Source organism: Dromaius novaehollandiae, chromosome 5, assembly GCF_036370855.1.
Source record: "Dromaius novaehollandiae isolate bDroNov1 chromosome 5, bDroNov1.hap1, whole genome shotgun sequence".
NCBI lineage: Eukaryota > Metazoa > Chordata > Aves > Casuariiformes > Dromaiidae > Dromaius > Dromaius novaehollandiae.
Window position 1 is genome coordinate 51675142 of NC_088102.1, and position 24446 is coordinate 51699587.

Here is a 24446-nt window from a genome sequence, read left to right on the forward strand (position 1 = left end):
CTGTTAGAAAGCTTGAAAATTAGTTACTTGATTCTTGCTTCTGTTTGTAGTTCTTACTATTTTTGGAAGTTTAAATGTAAAGCATATAAATAAATATTTTTTTAGGAACATAGTTTGGGGTTAATAAGCCTAGAAAGCTTAAAGCAAGCTTTGTTTTCGAAACAAAACCCTCAGTGCTCTAAATACATATTTTTTGTTAGATTAAATGACAGAAATAGCTTTCTTGAAACTTCTCTTGGGGAAAGAGAACAAAAACTGTTGAGCACGACAGAAAAACTAGAGCAAATCGAAACTTTGAGGAAACTGCTTCAAGAAAAGGATCTTCTGAACAAAGAGCTTGGTGAAAAGTTGGTGCATACTGAACAAAAAGTAAGTTAGTTTTTCTTAAATAGTATTTAACTTATTTCTGTTCCAGCAGTAATATTGCTGTTTTCCCTATCTGAAGGCTTTCGCTCTTTTGTTTCAAAGCAGTTTTGTTCACTTCATGTAAGTGCTTTACTTTAAGTTGGGTGTAAAGATTTCTTACACCCAACACAGAGGTCTGTCTGTGTTGCTTTGGACAATTAAGTATTTTTTGGTTTACATGGAAGTGTTTGTATTTTGTTGGGCCAGTAAGTGATCCTTCTGTATTAATTCCAAGGCATAAACTCCAGTGTTATGTAAGCTTGGTATTATAACTTGTATTACATTTTAAATGTAATTTGATATATTTTATTGCATTGACTTTATTTTTTAATACTAAGCTCAATGAAGTCTTAAAGAAATGCAGTGCATATGAAGTGGAGAACACTGAGCAGAAAACAGCCATCAGTGACCTGACAGGAAAAGTTGCTGCTCTGAAGGAAAAGGTAATTCATTAAACTGAAGTAAGAGGAAAAAAAGTATGTTCTGCTTTTGACATGTTGCATTTAAATGTCAGCAAAAAAACGTTGTTAGTTGCTAAGAATTTCATATACTAACATTTTTGAATGCTAAAACAATCCTGAGATACCACATTATTATCTCATGATGATATAGTTACTCAGGTAGTTTGTTCAGGGATTGAGAGAGATTTATTAGTTTAGATAATTCTACATGTGGAGAGTAGCTTTCTTTCTCCCTCTACTATATGTTTGAAGTATTCTTGTAACATTGTTTTCTCATGTTTAGGCTTTGAAACAAGATGATGTGGTAGAATTGATGCAGCTGGATCTGGACCAGACAAATGAAGAGCTTGACAAATTGAATATGAGCCATTTAGAGGAAAGATCTCAACTTATTCAAGATCTCCAGAGACGTGAAAGAGAAATTGATAATCTTAAGGAGACACTGGCAGAAAAAGACAGGGAAATGTCTGTCCTGTCTTTGAATATGACAGAATATTCTGAACAGGTTATCATCCTGAAGCGTGAGGTACAATGCAAAGAGGAAGAAATACAAGGGATGGAAGAAGCTTTATTAAAGGCTGAAAGGGAAGCTCACTTGCTGAAAGAAGTACAAACAGCTGATGTAAGAGATGCAAGCGTAAAGATATCTGTCCTTTCCGAGCAGAGTAATACAATGGGACGGGAGCTAGAAAGAGTTAGAATTGAGAATGAAGCTAAAGCCAAAGAAAATGAGGAACTAATAAAACAAATCAGTGAGAACAGCATTACTATTAAGGATCTCCGTTCTGAAATCAAGGCCAGTAAAGTCACGTACCATAACAAGCTTATGGAGTGTGAGTCACAGATTACTTTGCTGAAAGAACAAATTAGTAAATTGTCTGAAAAGCTACAACAAACTGAGAACAAACAAAGAAAAGAAGCTGAATATTTGAAAACTCAGCTTGAGGAAAATAATACTCTGAAGGAAAAATGGAATAGTTTGCTTAAAGAGAAAGAGAGTAAGGAACAGACACTTGAAAATGAGTTAAAAACAGTTAAAGATTCATATAACAAGCTAGTTTTGGAAGATGCTAGAAAAGATGAAGAATTCACTAAGTTATCTAGACAGCTTACAGAACATACCGAACATCAGAAAACAATTGAAAAAGATTTACAAGAGAAACAAGAGATCATTATTTCACTAGAGCAGAAGCTTGGGTTGTTGGAGCAGGAAAGTGAAGAGACTAAGTTTAAATTAATGGGAGATCTGAAAGCCAAGGAGACATGTTGCAAAGAACTTAATAACCAATTAAGTGAAATACATAAACAAGTTAACAAGCTGGAAATGGTGACACAAGAAAAAGCTTCAGCTAATAAGCAATTACAGGCAGATCTTGAGGGGAAAGAAGAAAAACTGGCAGAGCAAATAAACACAAATGAAGGTCTGAAAAAAAGTATAAATATGATGGAAAAAGAGAAGCAGCAGCTTATCAGTGAAAATGAGAGTTTGTCCAAACTACTGGATATAAAAGAGCGTGAGTTGTTAGAGAAAATCCAGACTGTGGCAGAAACAGAGAATAAGTTATCTGTTAGCAGTACTGAGTACCAAAAAACTCTTTCAGCACTAAGTTGTGATAAAGACAAGCTGATAAAAGAGATTGAACAACTTTCAATACTTGCCGAGCAAAAAGAAAATTCAGTTGCAGAGCAGCTGCAGAAGAAAACAAAGGAGTGTAATATGCTAGCCGATCAGTTGTTTGAAAGCAAGGAACAGGCACAACAGTTGCATGGACAAATTCAATCACTCCTCATTCAGCTGAAGGATACTAGAGACAAAGAAATAAATAAAGAAGAGATGTTAAATAGTAAGTTATCTGAATGCAGTACCCTAACACAAGAGCTCAGCCGCAGTGAGGAAAAGAATTTACTACTGGAGAAACAAATTCAAAGTATAACTTTGGATTATGAAGCTAAGAACAGGTCTCTAGAAGAAGTTGTCCTTCAGAATAATTCATTACATAAGGAAATGGAAGAGAATAAACTTTCTATTTTAAAGTTGCAGGATGAAATTAAAAATCTGAACGATCAAAACACAAAGTTGTCTCAGTACATAGAAGAAAGAGACTTGACTGTAAGAAGTCAAGGTTCAGAACTTGAGATGTTTCATAAGCAAGTTTCTGAAAAAATGGAGGAAAGTACAGTGTTAAAAAATCAGTTACAGTTACTAGGCAAAGAAGTGGAGGTGTTTAAGTGTGCAAAGGAGGACCTTTCAAGTTTATTGAGTGAGAAGTCACATGAATGTGAAGCTCTTCAGTCACAGCTGGTACAGCACCAGTCTGAAATTATTTCAGCAAGGCAGCAAGTACATACAACAACTGCAGAAAATGAAAAATTGAAAGCAGACATTGAAACAGTTAATGCTACGGTAATGAAAAAGTCAGATGAAATAGCTGCTTTAAGTTCACACTTGTCCCAACAAAGTCATAATATTTTAGCTTTGAAGGACCAAATTGATGGCCTAATAATTGAAAAAGAAAAGTTAAAAGCTGTCCTTGAAGAAAAAGAAACTCTTGTTTCTCTGAAGGAGGTTTTGATTCAGCAAATGAAAGACAGTAAAATGGCAGGAGAAGTGCAATATTTGCAAATTGTTTCAGATCTGCAAAACCAAATACAAGCCCTGGGTTTTGAAACCAGCCAGCTTAGACAAGCAGTGCAGGAGAAAGAAAATGAATTTAAGAAGCAAGCCCAAGAATTAAAGTTATTTAAAGATAAATCTGAAGAGTCTGATGTACTTAGGGTTCAACTGTCTGAGAATATGGAGGTTATTTCTGACCTTCAGTATCAGCTTCGAAATGTGACAGAAAAAACAGCCCAATTGAATGATTCAATTATACAGAAGGATGAATCTTTAAAACAAAAGTTAGATGAATACGTCAGTTTGAAAGCACATCTTTCTGAAATACAGGCATCTTCCGTTACACAGCAGAAACAGTTAGAGCTTTTAACCTCTGAAGCAGAACAATTAAAAGTGCTTGTTTCAGAAAAAGAGTTGACTGTCAGTAATATTTCATTATTCAGTGAGAAGTTAAAGATGCAACTTCAAGAAAAAGAGAATGAATGTGAGGTCTTAAAGAAACAGGTTGTGGAGCTGGAGGGAGTGAAAATGAATCTACAAAAAGAAATACAAGATCAGAAAAGTGAAATAATTGAGATCAGCCAGTCCTTATTAGAAAAGGAATCTTCACTTATGGAAAATAAAAGTCTCCTCAAAACTCTGAATGAGAAAGCAAGCAAAGATGAAGAGAAAATAAATTCAATTTCTCAGCTTCACAGTCGGATACATGAACTAACACAACAACTACAAAAATCAAAAGAATTAGTCCATGAGAAAGAAGATGCCTTTTTATCTCTTCAGGAAAAAGTTGCAGCACAGTATGAACAAAGAACTGAACTTAATGCAGCTCTTAGTGAAAAAGAAGAGGTTATTACTGGACTACTAAATTCTTTAAAGGAAAAAGATACCAGTATACAGTTGGCAGATAGCAACATTAATATTCTTTCTAGTGAGATTGAGGTTCTCAGAGAAGAATTAGAGAAAAGTGGTACAGCCATGAAAAACCTTACTAAGGAATTTCAGGAAAAGACTGAAAACTTTGATATGAATCAGAAGAAAATTGATTCTTTGACAGTTGAACTTGATTATATAAAAAACGAGCACCAAAAAGCACTAGACCAACTAACTACAGGGAAACAAGATTTACAGCAAAAAGAATTAGCTGTGGAGTCTCTGCATGTGAAGTGCACTGAACAGGCTGAAAATATAGAACGTTTAAAGTTAGAGTTGAACTATGTAAATTCCAAATCATCTCAAGACTGCCATGACCAGGCACTTCTAATAGCTAGTCTGCAGCACCAGTTAGAGTCTTTAGAGAAAGAAAAAAAGCTGTTGCAAGAAGGTGCTGACAAACTGACAGTTGAAAACACACAACTCATTGCATCCCAAGATCATTTACAAAAGAAATTGGAAGAGCTCCAAGAAATTAATGAAAAGCTAGAAACGAGTGAGAGTTATTCAAGAATGCAGATAGATGCTGTCAAGCTGCAGATGAAGACAGAAAAAGAGAAGTTACAGATGCAGGTTAGTGTGAAGGGTGAAGAACTCTCTAAATTAGAACTTAAATTTGAAACTCTAGAACAAAGTCTACTTGAGTCAGAGAACAAATGGGTGACAGATCTTGATAGGGCAACTTTACAAAATAATAGTCTTACTGAGCAATTGAGCAGTTTAGAAAGTGAAATGAAATCAAAGGATAGTAAAATTGAGTCTTTACAGCAAGAGCTGGATCTTATAAAAAAGGAATTAACTCAAAGTTTATCTGCGTTATTTAGTAGTAGCCTTTTATGTACAGAAAAGAATGCACAGACTTCAGATTCCACACTGCAGCTAACTGATACTAAAATTCAGTTGGAAAACTTCTCCGCCGTGATAACCACTATTTTGAGCAAAGCAACAGAAGGAGAACAATTGCAACTGATTCTTTCAGAAAAACAGAAAGAAATGGATGTCATAAAAAATGAATTAAAAAATATGTGGTCACTCGAAAACCAGAAGGATTTGCTGCAGAATGATATTGAAAAGATTAAGTGTACCTACAAATCTGAAATTGAATGTCTGTCAAAAGAAGTAGTCACTGTTAAGGAAACCTTATGTAAACAACAGTCTCTTTTGCAAGAAAGAGAAGAATCATTTGCAGAAGTGAATAAGCAGGTTGAATTTCTTCAGGAGAAGATAAATAAATCAGAAGAAATAGTTAGAACCAGCCAAGAAAAACTGAATGTTGAAGGTAAAAAAGTAGCAAGTCTCCTAGAAGAAATGGGAAAAAAAGACCAACTCATAGAAAACTTAACTTCCCAGGTAAATCAGCAAAAGGATTTAATTTTTGGTCTAAGTCAGCAAGTGAAAGAAAAGGACTGTTCTGTTACCGAGGTCATGGAATCGTTGTCTAATGAAATGTTGAAGTTTTCTGAAGAGAGAAATATGTTAAATGCCAAATTGCACGATCTTGAAGCTGTTCGTAATAGTTCTGTAGGAGAACTAAATCGAGTATTGCAGGAACTTGAGCATTGTAAGAAAGAACTGGAGCATAGTCAGGTTGCATTAAGCAGTAGAGAAGCTGTGTTTAAAGAAGTAATGAATGAAAAAGAGGAGATGCAGTTTAATCTTGAGAAAATTGGCAAGGAAAAAGAGAACCTGAAAAAGAAACTTCAAGCAGCGTTGATAATAAGAAAAGATCTAATGCAAAAAGTTGGAAAGCTAGAAAAGAGTGGACAGGAAGAAATAGAAAAAGAGCAAAAGAAAGCAGAGGAGTTGTTGAAGAAAGTTAATGAATTAACAGACAAGCTAAAATTTGCTGAAGTGCAAAATAAAGATTTAGAGTCTCATCTTGGAACTTTGAAGCAACAACTTTTAGACAAAGATGCCAAAATAAGTAATCTGAATGAAATTTTGTCTGCAAAAGCCTCCTATTTAGAGGAACTTCAGGACAGTGTTGCAGAACTGAGAGAGGTCATTACTGAAAAACAAAATATATGTGATCAGAACCTCAAATCCTTAGAGGAAAAAGACTGTATACTTGCACATATGCAATCTATGCTTGATGAAAGGGCAAGTTCCTATGAAGAGGAACGTTTTGAACTTTTGCTGGCTCTGGAAAATGCTAAGTCTGAAATTACAAAGAAGGAAGAATTGTTGAAAAATTCTAGTTCTGACAAGGCTGATGTAAGTGCCGGGGACAGGAAGAAGTCTCTGGACCATTGCAACGAAATTAGTGTAATGAATCAATTAGAAAAAGAAAAACAAGCCTTACAGAGAGAACTTTTGGTCAGCAAAGCAGATATAAAAGAAATTCAGAAAGAAAGGGAAGAGCACACTAAACTTGCAACAGATTTTGATGAACAGAAGAAACAGCTTGAGCATCTCAAACAGGAACATAAGGCACTCTGTAAAGTTCTTCAGAGGAAATGTAAAGAATTTGACTTCAATCAGTTACAGATGTGTCCTCCAGAGGAAGAGCTGGCTTCATGTAAGGCAGTGCTGGACGAAGAGGAAACTGACCTGAGGAATTTGGAATCAAACAAACTAAGAAGTAAGGTTCAGGATGCATCCTTAAAAGAGTCAGAAAACTTAACAATTTTAATGGCAAGTAAAGACATTGAGTTAGAAGAACTAAGATGTAATTATGCAAAACTTCAGGAAGAAACAGAAGTGTTGAAGAAAGAGCTGAGAAAGGTATCGGTTGAATTTGGTGACAGAAGAGAAGAAATGGTCAACTTCAACTCTGTGAGACAGCAGGAGCAGGACCAGGAGCAACATAAAGGCAGCATGTTGGAGGAGATAAGTCAGCTACAGAAAAAGCTGAAAACGTATGAGACTGAAGCTATAGACATTAAGATGGTACTTGAACATGTGAATAATGAAAAAGAAGCACTTATTAAAAAGAATGAAGAGGATAACAAGATGAGCCAGGAGAAACTGGAAAGACTGAGAAAGGAAGCTAAGAAAGAGGTTGCAGAAAAAAACGAGGAAATAGAGGCATTGCGTTGTTCGTTTGTGGATTTCAAAGATAAGCTTGATCAGGAGAAGGAAGAATTGAAAGAAGCTGTAAAGGAAGGCCAAGAAGCAGCCCGCCATTACAAAACAGCATTTGAAGAAATGAAGAGTGAGAAAGAGGAAATTACCAGTCGTTTAGAAAAGTCCAATTTGGAGCTAATTAATATGAAAAGGGAGGTAAAACATTTCAGTGAAGAAAACAAAAAGCTATTGACAGAGCTACGGATGCTACATGAAAAGGCTGAGATAAGCAATCCTGTGATATCATGCAAAGAATTTAGGGAAGAAAATGATACTGAAAAGAAATTGGGACAGTTTTGTTCAGAAATTAATTTGCTTCAAGGAAAGTTACAGGATAAAGGCTCCTGTTTTCAGTTCTCGGAGACTGATTACTCCAGAAAAACTAAACTAAAAGAAGCCGCAGAATATGAAATCCAGAAACAAATGCAAATGGTTGAAGAGCCACTGGTAAAACCTGCAAGTGTAAATGACTCTAAACCACAAGAACAAAGAACTACAGCAGAAGAAAAGTCCAGAGAGCGCCTTCAGAGAAAGTTACAAGCAGCTTTAATATCACGTAAGGAAGCCCTGAGAGAAAACAAATGTCTAAAAGACCAGATTGATAAACTGCTTTTGGAAAGAGAAGAACTGGTGAACAAGACAGGTACGCTTGAACATTTGGTGTCAGAGCTTGGTAGAGAAAAGCAAAGTTCAAATGCCATTTCTCCATTGTATGAAGAGGAGAGCCTTGCTTCTGAAAATGCTAGACTTTTGACTGAAAATGAAAACCTGACTGCTGCATGTGATAGTCTTAAGTCTACCATGGAGACTATAGTTCAGGAAAAAGAGGCCTTTTCTTTCCAACTAAACACTTTAAAAGATTCTCAGACAGTTGAATTAACAGGTTGGAAGGCTAAACATAGTGAATTAAAGCAAGAGTATGAATCACTTCTTCAGGCATATGAGAATATCAGTAGTAAAATAGCAGATATGAGGCAAGTTATTGACCTCACTAGAAAAGAGAAGCAAGAGGCGATTCAAAGACTCAGAGAAGGAGAATCTGAGAAGGAGGTACTTAAGGAGCATTTTCAAAAGCTCATTGATGAAAATGAAGTTATAAAGAACCAACTGAAACAACTCAGCGAATCCAAAAAATTGGAAGTTGATGAATTACAGAGTAAAGCAAAAAGGCAAATACGAGAGCAAGAGGCAAGGATGGAAGAACATCAGGATCGTCTTCATGAACTCACTCATCAGAATCATCAGCTAATGGAGGAAAATGAGCAGCTGAAACAAACTTCTGAAAATTTAAAGCAGGCTTTAGAGAAAATTCAGAGTGAAAATGACATCCTCCATAATGATATCACTGTAACTAAAGCAACTTTGGGAGATCTCCAAGTTCAAATGGAGTTGTACCAAAATGATATGCAATCTAAAATCAGTGATGCATTATATGAGAATGAATCATTATTAAAGGACATTAATCTGTTAAAGGATAAACTTTCTGAAAAAGAACAGGATGTGCTTGTTCTAGAACAAGGAAGAAAACTAATTTCAGAAAAATTAAAAGAAACTGAAAAATCTTTGGAGCATAAAAATAATTGTTTCACAAAGCTAGACACAGAATGTAGAAGTCTTACACAAGAAATTGTTAGTCTGAATGAAAAAGTTAAGATTTTAGAAGATGATAAATGTCTGTTACAGGAAGAATTAGAAAATGTACAAGAAAGTTCTTACAAAGTAAAGAATGAGAGAGAATTTCTTGAGACAGAGTTGCTGAACCACGTTAAAAAAGTTGATCATCTTACTGATAGAATGAAATCAGCACAGGTGCAGAATAACTTACTGTTAGAGCAACTGGAAGAATTAAAGGCAGAAAAATGTAACGTGATTAGAGAAAAAGAAGAACAGCAGTTGCATCTTGTAAAAGTGTTTGAGGAGAAAGTGAAATGTGCTCAGAGAGATAATAGTGGAACTAAAACCAAAACAAAAGAATTACAAGAACTCTTAAAGGAGAAACAGCAGGAAATCAACCATTTGCAAAAAGATTCAATAAAGCTCCAGGGGCTGATCCTGGACTTGGAAAGATCTGTCAAACTATCACAGTCAAAAAGTGAAAAATTTGAAAAGGACTTAAGTAATACATCAGAAAAGCTTGCCAAATCAAATGAAGAAATACATCATCTCAATGAAAAGCTTTCTTCACAGATGAGCGTGTTGGATAAGTCAAAGAATGAACTGGACAGGCTTACAGCTGAGAATCTAAATTGGAGAAAAGAACTTAAGAAGAAAGAAGACCAACTACAAATCCAAAAGAGAGAATATGAGAGAGACTTGGAACGTAATCTTCAACAATTAAAATCAGTTCACAAAAGAGAATGGTTGAACCTAGAGGAAAGACACAGTGCCCTTCAGCGAGAAAAAGATAGGGCAGTTAGTGAGATTTGCGAATTGCAAGAGGAGGTAAGCAGCAAGGACTCACAAAACAGGAAACTTCAAGCAGATCTGAATGCAACTTTGGCCCGATTAGCTGCTTTTACAAAGTGTATGTCTTCTCTTCAAAATGACCGGGACAGGGTAATCGGTGAAATGAAAAACTGGGAAATACAGTTCAAGGAGGCCATTCAAAGTAAAGAGAAACAGATAGAAGACAGTAATAAAAAAATCTTGTCTTTACAAGATGAACTGAAAGACAAAATGGCTGAAATTCAAGAACTGAATATCAAATATTCTGTGGCAGAGGAAACAAAGGATGAACTGTATCTGAGGCAAAAATCTGTTGATACACAACGCTATGAAGAGCTCTGCCGAATAAAGGAAGAAAATGTGCTTTTTCTCAACAGGCAGCAGGAGCTGGAGAGTGTTCTTCAGTCAAAAGAAGAAGCTTTGCAAGCACTCCTTAAAGAAAATAATTCTCTTAATCACCTCATAGAGAACAGTAGAAGTGCAGGAAAAGAGATAAAAGTCCTGGAAAGTAATTTTAGTAGGAAAGAGCAAGAATTGCAACAACTTTTAGCTGAAAAGGAAAAGACTCATGCTGAATTGGAAAAGCAAATTGCCATTTCTGAACAAATGAAAATAATGTTAAATAATAAAGATAAAGAAATTTCCCTACTCATTTCTTCAAAAGGTGATGAAATTTCTGACTATCTGATTCAGGTACAGACTCAACATAGAAAACAGATCAAAGAATATGAACTTCAGTTACAGTCCTTGCAGACAGAGAGACAACAACGTGAGGAATCCTGTCAGAGGATGGAAAGTGAACTGAGATGTCTCCAGATGAAAGCAGACAAAGCAGGTCAAGATAAAGCTGCAATTGCCAGTGAAATAGATGCCTTTAAAAAATCAATGTCATCTCTTCAGAATGACAGGGATGATCTTTTTTCTAAGTACAAAGAGCTGGAACATCTTCACCAAAATGTTTTAAATCAGAGAGACAGTCTCATAATTGGCAATGAAAGTGAAAACAGTGCTCTGAAACAAGAGCTAAGGATACTTCTTAATCAGATAGACGATCTTCATTCTGAAAATGCAATGTTAAGTGCACAGCTGATAAAGTATAGGGAAGATCTTAACCAAGTCTTATCTTTGAAAGAGCATCAGCTGAAAGACTCACTTAAGCAAAAATTGGATTCTATTAAAAACCTTGAACAAGAAAAATACAGTCTTCAAAAACAAATAAAAGAAATGCAACTGACCAATGAACTGCAGAAGGATACTGCTGTATCTTTGGAACATGAGAATAAGAAATTAATATCTAAAGTAAAAGACTTAGAATCTTTAATTGCATCATTAAACAAAGAGAAGCTTGTTTCTGAATCTGGAGAGAAACTGCTCTCTAGTGACAGTGTTCAGAAAAAGGAATGTGTATCCAGTGAACAATGTGAAGAAAAACTTCAGAAGAGGATTCAGGAAGTCCAGAAATCAGTAGGCAAAAATAATAATGGTGCAGATGAGAAATACAATAAAACTGTTTTGACATGTGAACACAGAGCTGAAGCTGATGCTTCTGCACAGAAGATGATATTAGAAATTCAATTTCAGAACAGAGAACTAAGATCCCAAAATGAGGCCTTTGGGAAAGCAATGACTGCTCTGCAGAATGATAGAGAGAGGATAATAGAGGACTTCAAGGTACTTCAGAGCAAATATGCATCTGAACTCAAATCTGAAAAAAAGAAGGGAGATGAACTTAAAGCTGAATTGGACAGCTTTAAATTGCAGCTTATCAGTGTACTCAAAGAAAATGCTCATCTGAATCAGGTGCTTTCTGATGCTGCAAATAGGGTCACACTTGATCAAATTGCTGAAGAAATTGAAAATCTGTGTAAGACGTTAGCCAGCCGTGAGTTGGAGATTAGTAGGCTCTCATCTGAACATGGAAATTTTGTTCACCAGATTGAAGCATTTTCCAAGGCTATGGCCAGTCTTCAGGATGACCGAGACAAATTGCTGCAGGAACTCTGCGAACAGAAGCTAGCTTCTGAAACTGAACAGGGCACGGCTTCATTTGCCATTGCTTGCAACAGCACCAATGAGATAAATTCTCTTAAAAGTACTTTGGATACTCCTCAGATCGATAGGGGAAGATTGGTAAGTTTTAATCAGCTACATTGCTTTGTAGTTTTTTTGTAAAAATGCAGAGAATGTTTAGAGATACTCTGAAGTTTAACTTTGCAGACTACCTGAGTGCTAAGAAAATATAATCTGACTAGGGAAGGTATGGTTAGAATTTGAGAGTTTAGGTAATCATCTTGTTAAACAAGAGCAAATGAGAAAGCTAATTCTGTAGTTAGAACTCTAGCACTGCTTAATCTTCAGCAGTATGGTTTTCATTCTGGTTCACTAATGCTGTTTATTAAATGTAGGCTAAAGAAGGAGCCAGCCTTGCAGCCATTGAGATATCAAAACTGAAGACCAAGGTTGATGATTTGGAGAGAGCATTGCATCAGACAAAGGCCTTCCAAGCAGAAACTGAGAGAGAGATCGCATCATACCAGAATGAGCTTGCTGGATTAAGGTGCGTGTGTTAAATTTAACAAATAGTGGATGTGGCTTTTGTTTAGAACTCTTCAGTGGACTTCACAACATGATGTGAAACGGACACAGAAATAAAATTATGTCTAGTTTACCGGAAAGTAGGATAAGAATGTTTCTATAATGTGTTAAGTCAACTTTCACAGTTTTCTTTGTTCACTATTATCTTTGTCTTTTTATGTAATAGTCTCTTTGTGAACATAAAATTTTGAACAGTCTTAATTGGATGGTTTCTGTCCTCTTAGTGACTAGGATATATGGAACTGCAGTTTGAGAATCTCATTTCTATGCTTGATAATCATATTCTCTTCTCAGTAAGAGTAACCATTTATTTGGCTGAACATTTTTCCCTCAGATCCGTCTCTTTACAGATGTCTGAGGTGTTGCATATTTAGCAAACTGCAATATTGAAAATCAGCTTCATTTCACACTTGAGCAATATTTTTGCAGATTCAGGGGTTCCCATCAGCACTTTCCACAACTCGTATCATCTGTGATAAATGAATAATACACACATTGGGCCTAATCCTGTGAACACCTCCCGAGCTCTGTAGGTTGTTCTTCACATCTAAGACAGCAGTAGGCATTTTAAAGTGGTGCTTAGTGGAGGCACCTCAAAATTTGGTTATCTTAGATTGCTGTTCTAGTTAGAGCTTGTAAATTAAGACAGATTCTAACTAAACTTGTGCAGATGATTAGAAGTGAGAAAGCAGTTACGATCAGCTCAGTAGTGGTAATTTTGTTTGGTAGGCAGTATCGTAGTGTCTTATTGCATTTTATTGTCTGTAGTGCAATTTCTGTAATTAAGATCTGCTTCAGATAATATGTGTTTTATACTAGAAGTTTGGGGGGGGGGGGAGGGCGTAGATCAAAAGGTCAGTCCCACATCTATCTTTGCAAATATGAACAGGCAAGCATGAATTTGTGAAATCTCATTCAAACTGGTAGACTTCAGCCGTGGACAGCATGAACAGTCTTTTTTCAAACTTTTTTCAAACTTCAAAAGCATATGTGAAATTGAATTCAGAAAGATATAACTTGCTTTTATACCCTTTGTGATGCAGCATTTTCTGGATGTGTGGCACGTTCATTTACTTTATAAAGTCTTTTGAGTCTAGGGTATGCCTCTTCACATTCGCGTACTTGAAATAAGCTAGACTATCTTGAGCAGCACTCTATGCTACTACAGCCTAGAGCTGCTTTGCTTCCCAACCTTATTCTTCAGGTAGCTCAGGTATGTATGCTGCATTAACAGATCTTTACAGTTGATAAGCTGCTCTGGTCTCCAAGCCAGGAAAGCATACATGATATTATCATGTTCAAGGCTTTATTTTCTGAGTTTGTTGTTAGCAGACATCTTTAAACTGAAGTATGTACTGCAAATGTTCATATAATGCTCAGTATTTGTATATTATCTGTGGTTATCTGTGATTAGAAACTACCATTATTTATTTCAGAAATACCAGTGAGCACAGCTTTGTTCTTCTCATTGACTTGTATGTACTATATTATAATTTAACAGCTAGTTTAATATTTTATGTTCAGAATGGAAAAAAACCTCCTCCTCTCAGAGTCCCAGGCACTGCGAAATCAATGTGAGATCACAGTTGCTGAGAAAGACGAACAGATTGCAGAACTACAGAAGCTGCAACAAGACATGATTGTTAAGAAATCAGTCTCCGATGGGAGCAATTACCCAGTCAAGGTAAAGAAACAAAATGTAGCAGGAGGCATGAATCTAATTTGATCAGTTAGTTGTATTAAAATAGCAAACTGCTACCCAAATGAGAACTGTACAGTATATTATACTGCAGAAGGGGAGATGACAAGATACTGTATGTATTTCAGTACTGCGCTGAGGTCAAACCAGCAAGTTACAACTACTCCTAGCAAATGAGTTGCAATCATTATCTTAATACTGATAACTTGCTTTAAACAAAGAATTGAGAGTTTCTCATATATTAATAAAATAACAGAGGGAACTCACCAATGTGATAGATTTTAATGGTCAAAAATCTGAAAAGAGCTTTCATAAAGAAATGAAACGGTAGTGAAACAAAAGGTGAAGAACTGTCATGAATCTGTTACTGATACTTAACCAAAAAGGAGTCACAGTTTGCTATGGTTAAATGGGAAGGTAACAGTATTTGCTTGTTACTGAGTTACTTATAGGTTACTGAAGTAATCTTGCAATTTACTGTCATAGGTTAGTTAAATCCAGAATGCAGTATGAAGAGGTTCAAGACATGGTTCAAACTAGATGAATGAGCAGGAACATGCAAATACTCAACAGCAGGCCTGGTGCTGCCAAATTCAGACACAGATGTTGGAAAGGAAAAAAAAAAAGAGTTAATGCAGTTTACTGGATTCTCAGTTAATTCTATCAAATCAAGAAAAGGACAGGGAGGTTTCAGACAGCTCAAGGAAGAACTCTTCTAGAAGCTGAGATGAAACACATTATGTCCATGAGCAGGAATATTAATTAATTCTGTCTTCTTCTGCCAATTTCATATGTATCATGTGTCTCTTATTATTCACACCATTCTAACAGCAGTGTCCTTGTGTGTTCCTACAGCATGCTTGTTCAAAGAGAATAAGATGCTCTACTATCACTTGTAGTATGCCAACAATGTATTTGTGGGCCACCAAGTCCTTGCATGCTGATTGACTTGATCAGCTGCCAAACAGCCTGTAGTACAGCTGAGTTCTACCTTTCTCTCTCTGTAGGTAGTACAAGTTGGATTTGTCTTCCTCAGCCACTAATTATCATATTAATTATAGAAACATTGTAATTTGTTGAGACACTGACCATTCCCAAATTTGGTTTCAAAATTGGCTGACCCATTCAAATGTTAATGGGAACAGATGGACAAACAAGATGACTTTCATATTTCTCCTTTTTAGAAAACTCATCTAAATTAAGTGAATTGTTTGGATGCTGAAGAAATGGTAGGAAAAGTGACACAGAAAACAATTCTTGACTAAATCATTTGCAGTGTATTTCACCTCAGCTGCTTCACAGAAGTATTGCATTACAATATAAAAAAAGTTTCAAAGGAGGGAGGTAAAAAGCATGATACAGAAAACAGGAAAAAAAGTAAGAGAAGGTTGGGATTGTTTACAGTAAAAAAGAAATAAATGAGAGACAAGAATACCTAATAGTAGTGAAGGGTGTAAATAGGTGAACTGAGAGCCTGCGTTTTGCTTCCAGAACAAATCTATTAAATTTCAGAGCCTAAATCAATCTCTTAATTACTGAACATTAGAATAGGACCTAGTTCAGAGGGAGAGGGGAAGAGATGTGCCTAATGGAAGCATTCTTGCACAACTTCTGAAGCAGCTGGAGCTGGCTTCTGCCAGGAACAAAAATACTTGATTTAGAAAGACCACAGCTGAGACCCAGTCTGGCAATTGCCATCTACTTTTGCAGATTATCATTAAAGGTTAAAGGCAAGTGTTTTTTCAAAATACTATTCTTATTTGCCTTTTCTGTTCCAAGAGAAGCAGAAGTAGATTATATTCCCTTTAATTTCATTAAAAACATTTTAGTCAGTCAAGTTTATGGCTATCATTTGCTCTTCATTTTCTGTGATAAAATCATGAATAAAAGGTATTGAACAGTAGTGTCCATGGGTTATGGAATTAGTTAAATATATAATATATATTAAAAAAATAAACAATAATACTAAATTTGTAATATTTAATGTTTATATTTCTATTGAAGTGTTTAAGTTGAAAACACTATGTAGTTGAATTTGTATATAGGTAAAATCTATTGTAAATGTGGGATTAACTTCTGAAAAGATCTGAAAAGGAAACCATTATTTAGCCCATATGTATATTTAGTGTTGGAATTATATATAATTGTTTACAAAACTCTTACACCGTTGACCCTGAATATAGTAATACTTTTTAAGATTTTAGAAACTGCCTCCCTTGCTGGAAGTGCAGATGTTCCTGAGGAAATCAAGCATGTTTTAGCTGAGAAGAATCAGCTTCAAAATGAACTGCAGCGTTGTCTTCAGGAGATACACCAGAAGGATCTTCATTTTCAGCAGATTAATTCAAAGGTAATTTAAAATAGCGTCCTAAATGGTTAATGTGAATCTGAACTGGTATCAACATACAAATAGTTTTCACTGCTAAATTGATGGTATGTTGTATTTCAAATTTATAGTGCTTTAAAACTTGGATTCTTCAAAACAACTCTGTTGGCTCAGACTAGAAATTGCAAATGAAATCTCAGTAACATCTCTCTGCTGCAGCTTTTGTGACTAGTTATTTGACTGAGAGGTTTATCTGAATCTGCTTTCTAAAGAGATTGATGGAGCACTACTGAAGTTCTGTTCAAAGTAAAATATTTTTCATTATAGACAGAAACAGATGTCTTCCTTAGCTGGAACAAGATCTCAGCTATCTCATACCAAATTTTAAATGCCTCAGAAATGTTTCTTTACCATTTCTTGATGAACCATTTTGTCACTGTAAAGATGGTAAATACGTATGTTCAATTTTGTTCACGAAAGTTTATAAACGTTTTTGGAAATATTTCTATTAATACTTACCTCTCTCTTTGTATCCTGGTATTCAGAGCAAATTGGGCTTATGTGACCTTTCAGCTGTCATCTTTATCTGTCATTGTGTCTGTTCTCCCTGCCTCACCCGACATTTTTTACACCTAGTAATAGTTTCAACCAAATTTTGGAACAGCCATAGTAATCTCAAGCTCCTACAGGCAAAGATGAGTGTCTAGGTAAAGGGAGGAGACCCAAATGACTTGCTGTTTTTGAAAAGATGAAAACATGACTGCTGTACATGCATCGACTGCCTGATGAATGTGTATGTTGTCAAGCTGACTTGGCTGATATGCATTGTCCTGGAGTAGCAGGGGAAAACCTGGAGTTTCTGTTTTGGGGCTATTGATAGTAGAGGAAATAAATACACAGGTTTCATTATTTCTGCTGTTCGTTAAACAACTAGTTGAATCTTACCAAGCTGTGACCTTGCCAAAAAGTTGATGCACTTTTTGAAAACAGTATTCAGTCATTGAGATGAGAAGTCTCAGTTCTGTAATAATTTCCTGGAGGAGATAATTCCTGAAATTTATTTATTTAAATGTTAATTTCTTCCAGGTTGTGCAGTCAGCAGAAGAGAATGCCATCTTGTCTGCTCAGTTGAAGACTATGTCTCAGACTCTAAGGGATAACCAAGTTCGTTACACTGATTTACAAAATCGTTATTTAAGACTGGAGAGGGAATATCAGACAATGCAAGTGACATCCTTTCAAGGCACTGTTCAGGTAAAATGAGTATGTATGTATGAGTATGAGTAACATTTTTAAGGTTTTTTCCTTCTATGCTTATGTATATGCTAGTTTTCCTGTGCCGAATACAAAATAAATCGTTTTTATTTGTACTGATACTTTTGCTTTTGCCTGTGAAGCACTTATAAGGAAGATAATTGTCTGTATTACTCCAAAGCTATTTTTACTTGACTTTTCAGTTAAGGTGGGTGTTCACAGATGCTTTTGTCATTCTGAAGTGTCTTCTTTTTTGAATTGGCCTTCGGCTAGCACAGATAATTCAGTCATCACTAATAATCAGATTATTAGGGAATTAGTGATAATTTCAGAGCAGTTGTGATTCATTTTGCAAGGTGTTTGAGTAATATTTTTCAGAAGTGAGATCTGTACACCCTATTCAGCACTTCTGTACCCTTTGTAATCTCTCATAAGCATCTATGATCTTTTTTCCTTCGTGATCTCTTTATTTCTAAAAGGTCCTCCTGGACTGCATTGCTTATTGAGTAATGATCCGTTAATACAAGACCCTAACGTACCATATGGATTCATATACAAAACAACACTTATTTTTCTAGAAAGGGAAATAAAAACAAACAAGAACTATGAACTGAAACAGAAATGAATCCCCACTTCTTACCTCACAGACCCCTCAAACTCCATATCTGTCACAGGTCGATTGCAAAACATGAGGCTGCTTTGAGCACAGTTTCCAGTGATTTCACACAGCCTAAAGCTCACTCACTAGCTCTGAAGGTAGACATTGCTAATGGGCATACTTTAAGCTTTATGTCAGGCATAGGTTATCTGAGAGACAATAAAAGGGAGATTTCAGATTCCTAACATCATCTCTTCCTCACATGCATGAAGCCATCTATTCCCGAACAGTTAATTACTGCCACCCCTGCTGCTCATCCCAGCTTGCTCATGACTTGTCCTTTTCCTACAGCAGGCCCCAGAATTTCTGCCCTGATCATGCTGTGCTAGCTGCAATGACTAGTCTGGATAGTTAGAGGGTATCATGAGGACTCAAAATACCATGGGGGAATTCTGTGCCTGGAATGAAGTCTGCAAATGCAAGATAAAGAACAGTACTGCGCAGAACGTCTTAACTACCTCCGTGTGAGCTGGCATGCATATGTGGCACAGTGTGATACCACACACAGTTTGTCTCAGATTTTGTAAGCAGAATAGCTGCATTACTTATGAAACTATGGTCAGTGTTACATTAGTGTAGATGCTTTTCTTTCACTTTGGATAACTCAGAGATTGCTGCACAGTCCTGTATTATGTAGCGTACATGTGCCCTTCAAGTCCTGCAACATAAACAGGCATTGTTCTTCATCAACTTTCCATTGGAAAACAGGTTTGGAAAATTGCAACTCCGGAAATTAAATGATTAAATGGCACAACAGTGGTTTGTTCCGCTGCTCTGTGGTGCTTATGGCTTCTTTAATTGAAATAAAGATTTTTATAACTAGAAAAATGGTGACTGGCTTTTTTCCCCTTTAATATTTTCCAGGATGAAGCTAGAACAGAAGTTCCCCCAGGAGCACCGCAGGAACGATCTGCAGTTATTGTTGAGATAGACAATATGGAGCTAAATGAACTCAGAAAAAGGTCAGGACTGAGAGCACGTATTAGCGATATTGTTTTCCTGACAGTTGTGTTTTAAGAGCAAAAGTAATACTTTTCCATCTCGCTAAGGTATTTGGGGGGGAAAAAAGAGAGAAGTGGATTTATAGTGGATTAAATGAAGCTAGTCATATTCTTGAATTATTATTATTTGGTGATATTTAAAGTTTATTTTTGTAAAGAGTTATGCTTACAGGTGACTTTATTTCAATACCTAATCTAAAACCTCTCTTTATCTCTTTATTTTTTTATAACAAACAATAAATTCTTTAATAAAAATTAACAAGGAATTAACTCTTTCAGTACTTAAAATACTGGCTTCTGTTTTGTCATAGGCTTGCAGAGACTGAGCAACAATATGATTCAGTGCAGCAGGCTCTCTCACAGCTGACAGAAACACTGTCAGAGGAGAAGAGGAGAAGAGAAGCTGCAGAAGAGGCTCTTGGACTCTTTGAAGAGCAAAGTAACAGGTAAATATTCTTGTAAGACATTTTTCTTTCTTTAAAAAGTATATGGCAGCTAGACTACTACATTAAGTCCTTCCATCGGTATGAAATAACTTGCATGTTCAGAGAGCTTAAGCCATCTTTCCCTTCTGCTTGCCCTTGGACGAATGCATGGTGAGGTTTTCTGAGGCACTATGGGTGTTTTAAATGCAAAGTATGCTACAAAACTGAAAATTTGATCATCAGATTTTTTGTTTGCCTTTTTTTTAGTGAGATCACTGATAGGAAAACATGTTAGCTTTCTGAGGCAAATAGAACCTGTTTGTGAGTACATGCAGCAATGAAAGTCTGTGGTCCTGCATGTGTGATTGTGTTGAATAAGTAGACCTAAGTCTTTGGATCAAGAATATATTAAGAGTTTTGTGTTTTTCTTCCTTTTTAATTTAATTTCTTGTTTCTGATGTTGGACTCAGTCTGTGGTATTTTTTTTGCCAAGTTAGTAGAACTTAGTAGATTTAAAATCTCCACCACTATAGTGATCTGAAAATCACTATTTAATGAGCTAGAGATGATAAGGTTATTCTGAATAAACAAAACATCTTGAGAGTAGATTAAAAATAGAGACTGAAAAAGACCTGGCAGCATAAACCAGATCCTACTGTTTTTTTGTGGGGAATCTTCCCCAGTAATTTAAGTATGCAAAATAATGTTTATGATAGGAATTTGGTACTTTTGAAAAGTAGATAATTCAGTACTGTGTACCCTTTTAATTTTTCTCTAGATTTGAAGTAAGTGGTTACAGGTCTGTACCTACAGAATACACTGTTCAGATGGAATCTGAGGAGGAAAGGGAAGCCTTAATTATCAATCCTAGTGAACATGTTATTGTGCGAAAGGTAAGTAAGAATAAGAAGCTTTTAAAAATCCTGAATTATAAGCTATTCGAAAGTGGCATGCACATTGTATACTGCTAATTGCAGATTGGACTGAAGACAGCACAGAATGTAAACTCCTTTGTGTTAGTCCTTCCTTTTCCCCATCTTCCCTCAGCCTCACCTGTGTCTCTTTGAACACTTATTCATACTTGGGGCACAGATTTCTCTTGGTTACTGTGAGTCATTGATTTTTGGGTTGTCCTTTTTGTATGTAAACACTGGTATGAATCAGCTACTTGTGTGACTCTTCCTTGTCTCTGCTCATGAAAAGCTGAATGTGAAGTATTCTTTTTTAGTGCTAGATATCATAGGGGTGGGAATGCCATAAAGAGGTTCATTCAAAGTAGCATACTTAGTACGGAAAACATGTCCTTGGTTTCTTTCTGTTTGGGTGGCCACATGACACCTTACCTATGTTCATATTAAAATGTGAGTTACTATATTATATATTACACATGTGGATGTTAAATAAAACATGTATGAATGTAATTATTCTTCTACATCTCTAGTAAGCATATATAATTACATAGTACACAAATATCTTGTATCCTCTTTTCCCCCACTTCTATTAATGTTATTTTCTTTTTGCCTTTAAATCCTTTGTGCTAATGACCTGTGCTGTGGCATCCATTACTGCATCCCGGCTGGAAAGCTTATAGTGCCCTCAAAAGTCTATGTTATAGTGGAGCTTCTTCTCTGTCTTCCTGATTACTAATTTGATGTTTTTTGTTTCCTAACTAGATGAAAGGAGGAGCCCTTTCCTTCAGAAGATGGCTTCGAGGGCGAAGTCTTTACTGTTCTAAGCTGCTGACCTCCAGAGCAAAATCACGCTATTTATTCCTTACATACTTAGTCACACTACATATTATTGTTTTATTGTGCCTCACTGGCATTCTCTGAATATACTGCATTTTCTGGGTAAATTATTTTCCTATAGGTAATGGTGTGCCAATTCAAGATACTAGAGTTTTCACATGCTGCTGTTAAGCTATGCACTGGACACAGCTGTATATATTCTTGTTATACTCTGTGAGTCTTGGGCTTCTTATAAGAAATTTGTGTATATCACAGTTGCTCCAAAGTTGACTTGAATTGCTCTTTAACAGTGGAATATTATATTTGCTAAGAAGAAAATATTCCCCTCTGTTTGCCCTATAAAGGAACTGCTGCATACAAGTTATTTAATATTGTCTGTGAGTACATAATGATTGGTTACTACTGATTGGGTTGTAAATGGTATCTTTTCTACATAAAATTTATTTTAAGAGTTAAACTATAAATTTTAAATGAATATTCAACTATTACTGTTTATTGGCTTCTTGATTATAACAAGAAGTTTTACAGAGTGCAATAAAGGAAGAACAACTGGATTTTTGATGGATTTTCTTTTGACTGAAAATAAAAAGTTTAAGAAGTCAGTGTTCTTCTGTGGCTGTATGAAGTGTGACTTCTTCCCGTTTGTAATGCTGACAAGGTGCACAGCTATGTATATGTTAATGAGGAAGGCCAATGATCAAGCGTCAGTTAAAGAAACAAAATTGAGATGACATGAAGAAATGACTTAACTTCTTACATTCCTAAGCTGTTGTTTCAAACTGCACTTTCTGCAACTTTTCTTATGGTTTTTATTTTATTTATAATAGCCATTTCTTGTCGTTTTGATAGGTTTAGTTACTGCCTATCTTTGGGGAAAACTGTTACACATATGCTCAACACATGAAATTCAAGCTTATAAAGATACAACCTTACATATTGTACGTATCTAAGCTTCAAGATACCTTTTTAATATAAATGAATACGTGGTACATTTTCAACATGGAGACCATAAGAAGCAGAAGATTTGCCTTCAGTTTCTGTAGACACCTAATGGAACATTAGTTCTCTGAAACTGCACAACTATTTGTCTGACTCTAAAAACAGCTTACATGTGAATACTGTGGTGACTGGCAGCTAGAATGATGGTTTTACACCCTGTACTTATTGAATAATCAGTAGTCATGTTCTTTAATCATGATTTTGCTCTTTACCTGTTATCTCTTATAAAGCATGTCTATTCTCAACAAGGAAGAAACTTTTTTTCATGATAATGTAAATTGGCTAATATTAGCTGGTGCTTTATCTAGGATCCAAACAGTCTTTTAATGTAACATTCCACACTGTGTTGTTAATAACTAGGGAGATATATATATATATATATATATATATATATATATATATATATTATATGCTGTCCTAATCTATCAAATCAGTTTTACTGTTCTCTTGACTACAGTCATCTCTCTGCTTTTTCACATTGTTGCACCAATAATGTTTTTTTAATGCCTTTTTTTGTTGTTTCGGAGTTTGCGAAATGTGTTTATTAGCTATACTATATTGTTTGCACCATATAAAATAAGTGAAATTACTTTTAAGTAGCACTTGAACTGAATGTTGGTGTATTGAGCCCCTTGAATAGTGACACAAATTGTGTTTTTAATATTTTATTTAACACAGTTCAGATTGAAGTTTCAGAGGAAGCCAGCAAATAAACTAGCAGAGGTCATATGCTGTGTTATACATAAATGCGTATCTGATTGGAAAGTCACAAAAAAAGAAGAGGAGAAAATACTGTGATTCATATAAAAAAGAGACAGGTTAGTTTTTCAGATGGTCAGTATAAAAAGAATAAAATGTAGTATTTTTTTATTTCCTCTAAAGCTCAAAGCCTTGCAAACACCTAAGGGAATGCTGCCCAATAAGTCCTATCTATTACAACTTAAAAGTTAGTTAGCAATTCCTTTTCCAGCCTTTTTGAATCTTGCACCTTACTGTGATGTTTTCCCGTATGGAACTTCTGTGTTTACCTGGGATTACTGGTGTAGCTATAACTAAAAAAATTAAACTAAATTCTCTATTTTTTTTTCAGAATGGACTGTCAAGCACTCCCTAATTCTCCTCTTATCTGAGTGAATGGTTACTGAACGTGTATGTTTTGGTGCAATGAAAGTTGTGTCCTAATCAATAGCACATGTAGCACCTCATGACAACAAAACTTAATTTAGCGTATGACTTTCACTACACCCAGGATTCAGGGTCAGACTCAGCCTTTTATATTACATAATAGTCCTCATCTTTAAGTTTTCTTGGCTCTTTGCTGTTACACTCCTCATTGAAAAACAATATTCTTAAAATACTGTGTTTATTCAGAATTGTTTCACACAGTGTAGAACTTCAAATTTATTTCAAATCTGTACCTGGATTGGTTTTCTTTACTTAATTGTCTTCAGAAATGCAACATGAGGACTATATTTATTAAGTATGGAAATGAAAGGAGTTTAGTGGTTTCACTGATGGGCAAATACAAGGTTGACTGTTTGAATGGATGTTAATGAAGCAAATTATCCACTTAAGGTTCAAGGTTTCTTGTGTATGAGGTCTACTGCACAGTCATATAAGAGGTGGGAAAGAGGGATTGATTGGCCCTTGACATTTGCAAAGTTAACATTTGCCAAATTGCACCTGACGTTCTGCATCATTTGCTTTTGTCATGTGGAATGGGGAAATACTGCCAGCCTCTGCTACCAATGCAGATAAGTCCTGTAAGCTTGCTCCTTTTGTTGGCTTTTTAGTATTTCTTGGTCTAGTAAAGGTCTGGA

General features: G+C 35.6%; 1 protein-coding gene across 3 annotated transcripts in view; it reads left to right on the forward strand.

The window, feature by feature from the left end:
- The window catches only part of LOC112983090 (golgin subfamily B member 1-like), a 46753-nt gene extending 24524 nt beyond the window's left edge, over positions 1 to 22229 (forward strand). For all 3 annotated transcript variants that reach the window (XM_064512805.1, XM_064512806.1, XM_064512807.1), the window contains exons 19-29: positions 201 to 369; positions 744 to 848; positions 1150 to 12051; positions 12327 to 12478; positions 14041 to 14200; positions 16413 to 16565; positions 17628 to 17795; positions 19318 to 19415; positions 19766 to 19900; positions 20658 to 20772; positions 21553 to 22229. In XM_064512805.1, coding sequence (XP_064368875.1) covers positions 201 to 369; positions 744 to 848; positions 1150 to 12051; positions 12327 to 12478; positions 14041 to 14200; positions 16413 to 16565; positions 17628 to 17795; positions 19318 to 19415; positions 19766 to 19900; positions 20658 to 20772; positions 21553 to 21711 — 12316 coding nt within the window. In that variant the 3' untranslated portion in view covers positions 21712 to 22229. The remainder of the gene's footprint in view (positions 1 to 200; positions 370 to 743; positions 849 to 1149; positions 12052 to 12326; positions 12479 to 14040; positions 14201 to 16412; positions 16566 to 17627; positions 17796 to 19317; positions 19416 to 19765; positions 19901 to 20657; positions 20773 to 21552) is intronic.
- The last annotated feature ends 2217 nt before the right edge of the window (positions 22230 to 24446 follow it).